General features: G+C 36.0%; 1 protein-coding gene across 1 annotated transcript in view; it reads right to left on the reverse strand.

The window, feature by feature from the left end:
* The window catches only part of LOC148576660 (uncharacterized), an 87,576-nt gene extending 81,981 nt beyond the window's left edge, over positions 1-5,595 (reverse strand). Inside the window, exon 1 of the mRNA XM_088502768.1 lies at positions 5,354-5,595. Within this exon, the coding sequence (XP_088358894.1) occupies positions 5,354-5,595 (242 nt within the window). The remainder of the gene's footprint in view (positions 1-5,353) is intronic.
* Between the last annotated feature and the right edge of the window lie 1,052 nt (positions 5,596-6,647).

Raw genomic sequence — 6,647 nt, forward strand, 5'->3', positions numbered from 1 at the left:
CATTTTTGCCAACGTTTGCCTCAAACGTGAGGTCAAACGTTGGCGCCAATTTAGCATAAAGAAGATTCCCTGATTGATGAGTTAATTGAGCCACGTTTGTGCCAACGTTTGCCTCAAACGTTGGGCCAAACGTTGGCCAAAGGAGTAGCATGGGGGAACCACGTTTGAGCTCACATTTGACCTCAAACGTTGGCTCAAACGTGGATGACAACAAGTGGCCGAGCTGCATAATTGGTTTCACGAAGACGTTTGAGTCAACGTTTGCCTCAAACGTTGACTCAAACGTGAATGGTTCATGGCCCGGTTCACAAATGGATTTCTTCCCAACACCAAGAGCAATCAATGGAGGCTACTATCAACCCAATTCCATCAAGACTAAAAGCCCAATTCAAGGCTTAATGATCATTTGAAGAAAGTGTATAAATAGCTTAGGATTTGAAGTTTTAGGGGAGCTTTTCTTTTTAGTTTTGCTGAGTAATTTTTGGAGAGCTTTTGGGTTTTGAGCTATTTGGAGATTTTGAGTCTTGGGTGTTGAAGAATTGAGGAAATTCTGTCTCAATCTCACCTTGAGATCTCTCTGTTTTCTTTACTACACTTTTTGAGAAATCAATATTTGAATTCCTTTCTTCTACTGCTTGATCTTTACATTTCTTGCAATTGAATTCTAAATTTAGATCTAGGAAGGCATTGAGATCTAGACGTGGTTATCTAGTCTCTTGGGTCCTGAGATCTACATCTTTCAATTTTAATTTCCTTGTTTCGTTGCTACACCAAGCTTATTGCTATTGTCATTTGAGATCCGGTTTAATTGAATCCATCTTTTATATTTCTGTTTGTTGAATTTTACTTTTCCTTGTTTAATTTCTGCAATCCCAATTCCCAACTCCTTTTATAATTCAAGCAATTTACATTTCTTGCACTTTAAGATTCTGCAATTTACATTTCTTGCATTCTAAGTTTCTGCCATATGATTTCTTGTTCTTTAAGATTCAGCTCTTTTTCTTTTTTTGTTCCCTTTAATTTCCTGCAAATCACCCACTCCCCTTTACATTCTATGCAATTTAATTCCTGTTAACACAATTTCACACAATCAACACTTGTTTGCTTGACTAATTCAACCACTAAACTAAAGTTGCTCAATCCTTCAATCCTTGTGGGATCAACCTCACTCCCGTGAGTTTTATTACTTGATGCGACCCGGTACACTTGCCCGTGAGTTTTGTGTCGGATCGTTTTCCGCACATCATGCATATTTTTATTTTCTTTTCTAAGTTATTATTTCATCATTGGTTTTAAATATTCTTCTTCAACTGTTGCACCTTTTCTTGCATTATGTTAGTGCTTCGTGACTTGTTTTACACTGTTGGATGATATTATTTATCTGTCACTGCCAATCTTTTATGTTACCTGTATCCCTTTTGCATTGACATGAATTTATATTTTCTTACATTACCTACATTCTCTTCCCCATTGTTGCAAATTTTTGCACTCTTGATTTGCCATGTGCTTCTACTATTTTCTCACTTGTATGTTGTAGCTACCATGTAATTGAGACTTTCATCATTTAGCATTAACCCAACCATATTTTAAATTATTTTCTATCTTTGTTTTTGGGTTACTTTTCTTCTTTTTCCTCTTCTTTCAGGATGGCCATCGAGGAAGAGAAACAGAAAACGTTTACATGGGGCGACAGATAAGTCCATCTGCACAATCTATGGAGAAAAGCGTCAGTTGGAGCAACCCGCCCACTTGCACATCTCAGCATGCACCGAGGACGGTGTAATCTTTAAGTGTGGAGAGGTTGATACCGACTTCTGTGGGTTAGTTATTTCCTTTTCAACACCAATGTTTTATATTCTTTGTTTGTTCATTGTTGTATTTGCATGTTTGATTGCATATTTTTTTGATTTTGTGCATATTTTACCACCACTTGGTTAAAGTAATATTTTCTTTTTCAAGAAACTTTTTATAACATTTCACTAATTTGATTTAAAATTTTTGATAAACTTGTTTGAAGGAATATTATACTGGAACATGGTTTAGAGCTCGAACACACAAAACCTGTGAGATTTTGAGCCTATTTGAATTGGTTGCATTCTATCAACCAATATTTTATTTTTGGTGTGTGTTGTTCTCTCTAAAATTGTGATCTTTGTCTTGCTTAATTCTATATTTCTATTGTTTGATGTTTGCATGCACTTATGTGATTGAGGCCTTGTTTCACTAAGCTTACATACCCATATGGCCTTGACCTTTTCATTATCCTTTGCAAACTAATTTTGAGCCTATTTTACCCCTTTGTTCTTTACTTTAGCTCATCACTAACTCTAAGCGGAAAACAATAATGTCCTTAGTTTGAATTCTTGGTTAGCTTAGACTAGTGATAGTGCTCACGAATTAAGTGTGGGAAAATTGAGTTTGCTAATATTTTGGTTTGAGAATTGGGTTTTGTGTATTCTTGAGAAAATATGAACAAGAATGTTAAGAACATGTTTATGCATTCAATACCTTAATCAAATGCATTGAAAAAGAAAAAAAATTTATTAAGAAAAGAAAAATAGAAAAAGAAAAAAAAAGAGAGAAAAAGAAAAGAAAAAGAGCACATAATAAAAGGGGACAAAATGCCCCAAAGTAAATGGTGAAAGCAATACATATGAGTTGTACTCAAATTCGGATGCATGAATATGTGGAAAACATAATTAATGGGTAGTTAGGCTTTATATTATGATTACATGGATTGTCCTAAGTTAGGTGAGAAGTTTAGGTTAATTAAGGATTCAGATTTTAGTCCACTTAACCAAATACAATCCTACCTTGACCCTAACCCCATTACAACCCTTAAAAGACCTCTTGATTTGTGTATTTGTGCATAAAACTTTTGTTGATTGGTAGAAGAAGAGCAAGCCTTAGAAAGCAAGATTAGTAGAGAATTGAGAGAATCGAACCTCAAACACCTGAGCGATTAGAGTGTGTATACACTTCCAGTGAGGGTTCAATGCTCGATTCCTTTTTCCCAGCTTTCATGAGCTATCTTCTTCTTGCAAGTCTATTTGTACTTCATTTTTATGATTTGAATTAGTGAAATCCAGTTCATATTTGTTCTTGAAAGATTTATTTACTTTTCACCAAGTAGGTAAAAGTATTTTGCATTTAGATAGATTGCATTGCATAGATTCCACCATTCTACCTTCACTCTTTTTCAATTTCTCTTGAATTTAGCATGAGGACATGCTAATGTTTAACTGTGGGAAGGTTGATAAACCACTATTTTATTATTCATCTTGTACTCAATTGAGTGTTTTTATCAATTTCTCACCCACTTATTCATATAATTTGCATGGTTTTACAATTTCTTCCTTATTATGTGATATATATGAAAACATGTTTCCTATGCCTTAAAAATGTTAATTTTAATTATCCTTTATTACCATCCGATGCCGTGATCTGTGTGTTAAGTATTTTCAGGCTTCATAGGGCAGGAATGACTTAGAGGACAGAAAGGAAATATGCAAAAATGGAAGGAACGCGCAAAATGAAGTTTTGAAGGAAATGGCAACGACGCGCGCGTGGACGACGCGGACGCGTGCCTAGCACAGAGCACGAGGGACGCGTACGCGTGACTGATGCGTACGCGTGATAAGGAAAACTTCCAAATGACGCGCTTGCGTGACCTACACGTACGCGTGACAGATGCCATGTGCAGGAAGTTACAGAATTCGCCCCCAGTGATTTTTGGGCTGTTTTTGACCCAATTTTCGGCCCAGAAAACACATATTAGAGGCTATAAAGTGGGGGAATGCATTCATTCATGGGGACAACTTTCATATTCACAAAATTTAGGTTTTAGATGTAGTTTTGTAGAGAGAGAGGCTCTCTCCTCTCTCTTAGGTTTTAGGATTAGGATTTCTTCGTTTTCTCAATTCCAAGTTCAATGTTCCTTTAATTTAGTTTCTCTTCTACTTTTATTTATTCTATGGCTTTAGTTTGTTTATTTTCCCAATTTGATTTATGAACTCTCCATGTTAAATTTGATTTCTTTATTTAATTCAATCTGAGGTATTTCAGATTTATGATTGCTTTTTTCTATTTATGATATAAATAATTTGGATTTTTTTTCCTTTTGGCTTTGGTTGAGTAATTGGTGACACTTGAGTTGTCAAACTCAGCTGTTGATTGAAAATTGGAAATTGCTTATTGATTTGGATCCCTCTAAAGCTAGTCTTTCCATAGGAGTTGACTAGGACTTGAGGAATCAGATTGATTAGTCCACTTGACTTTCCTTTATTTAGTAAGGGTTAACTAAGTGGGAGCAATAACAATTCTCATCACACCTGATAAGGATAACTAGGATGGGATTTCCAGTTCTCATACCTTGCCAAGAGTTTTTCTAGTTATTAATTTACTTCCTTGCCAATTTATTTCCTTGTTCCCTATTTCAAAAACCCCAAAAAGATACAATTTCATAACCAATAATAAATCATACTTTCCTGCAATTCCTTGAGAGACAACCCGAGGTTTGAATACTTCGGTTATAAATTTTACTGGGTTTGTTATTGTGACAACCAAAGTTTTTGTACAAAAGGATTCCCTGTTGGTTTAGAAACTATACTTACAACGAGAATTTATCTGTAAAATTCTTTACCGACAGAAAATCAGTTCGTCATCCACTTAGGGGTAGTGATGTGCTACATTAAAGAACAAAAGGAGGTTTAACATAGGCTCAAAATTGGCTAACAATGGTAGATAAAAGTTAAGGCTATTTGAGTAAGTGAGCTATTGAAATAACGGTCTCAATCATATAAATGCATTCATACACAAAATAATGGACATAAAGAATCAAACAAATCCAATATTGCAATCATAGGAAGAGAATAATGCACACAAGAATGAAAATAAGTGGTTATATGATGTAACCACACAATTAAGCTCAAAACTCACATGCTTGTGTGTTCTTAGCTCAAAAACCTATTCCAAAATTAATTTCTTCAAGCAAGTTCAACACAAATTTTTATTTTTCAAAATTGGTAGGGTTCCCTAAAACAATTTCTTGGCGAAGAAATCATCACTCTAACTAAGTAGTCCTAACACAAAGATAAGTGAAATATGTACAAGCTCTAAAGCTATCATGCAATGCAATTAACTTCAAAAAGCAAATTATGCTAACTAACAAAGACAACTAAGATATGGGTGTTGGAAAGAGGGGTTGTTACCTACGGAAGTTGGTAAACAACCTTCCCACACTTAGAAATTTGCACGGTCCTCCGTGCTACCAGTAATGAGCTGAGTGGGTGGGTCCGAGAGTGTCACCCTTAATGGCCATAGGATGGTGAGACAAGGACATCTCCATGTTCACCTCTTGATTACTTCTTTGCCATAATCCGAAGTGGACTCTGGAGTGTCGGTTTTCGCCATAGGTGGGTTGGTGAATCTTGCGAGAACTTCCTTTTCTGCCTCATCAATGCGGCTAGAATTCTTCAACCGCTTAGCAAGTGGCTTGGCCTTTGAGGAAGTTGGCGCCTTAGTGGTTGCTCTTTCAGTTGGCCTTTTTGTAGGTGTCTCTTTAGAGGCCTTTTCTTTTCCCTTCTTGGTGGTCATGGTAAAAGGGAACAGAAAAGAGAAAACATTAAACTCGGAGAAATAAACACCGGAATTAAGAAAATGCAAGTGAGGATTAATGCCACAAAAGAGTGAAACGTCTTAAAAATATGGTAGCTACTACATGCAAGTAAGACGTCAAGATAATCATGGAGGTACCTCACAAGCACTAGATGCAAGAGTGAAAGAGGCATGCAAGAATAAAGCATGAGAAGGATGATGAGCGGATATTTTATACGCTTTTGACATCACTTTCATATTGTTTTTAGTAGTTTTTATTTTGTTTTTATTAAGTTTTTATAGTTTTTAGTGTTAAATTCACATTTTTGGATTCTACAATGAGTTTTTGTATATTTGGACAATTTCAGGTATTTTCTGGCTGAAATTGAGGAGCTGGAGCAGAAGCCCGATTCAGAGACAGAGAAAGCACTGCAAATGCTATTTGGATCTGACCTGCCTGCATTTAGAAGGACTTTTCTGGAGCTATAGAAGTCCAAATGGAGCGCTCTTAACGATTATGAAAAGATGACTTTCAGAGCTTTCCAGAAATATATAATAGTCGATACTTTTCTTCGGATTAGAATGCCCAAAACTGGCGTCCAACGCCAGCTTCCTGCCCCCTTCCAGGTGTCCAGGGCCCAAAGAGCAGAGTGATAAACCCCAATTTTGTGGTTTATCTTGTGCTTAATTTGGGGGATTTTATCACCTTTTCTCACATTTATTCAATGAAATAGCATAGTTTTGCAATTCTCCATTGATTTGTGCTTAAATGTGAAAACATGCTTTTTAGGCCCTAAAATTGGTGATTTTAATTCACTTTAATTCCATTTGATGCCTTGATATGTTTTTTAAGTAATTTTAGGTTCATAAGGCAAGTATTGGATGGAAGAAGTGATGAGAAAAGCATGCAAAGTGGGAGAACTCATGAAGAAATGAAGGAACTGTAAAGCTGTCAAGCCCGACCTCTTCACACTCAATTGATTATAACTTGAGCTACAGAGGTCCAAATGAGGCGGTTCCAGTTGCCTTGGAAAGATAACATCCAAGGCTTC

The sequence above is a fragment of the Arachis ipaensis genome, chromosome B1 (assembly GCF_059453495.1).
Source record: "Arachis ipaensis isolate K30076 ecotype BB chromosome B1, ASM5945349v1, whole genome shotgun sequence".
NCBI classification, from domain to species: domain Eukaryota; kingdom Viridiplantae; phylum Streptophyta; class Magnoliopsida; order Fabales; family Fabaceae; genus Arachis; species Arachis ipaensis.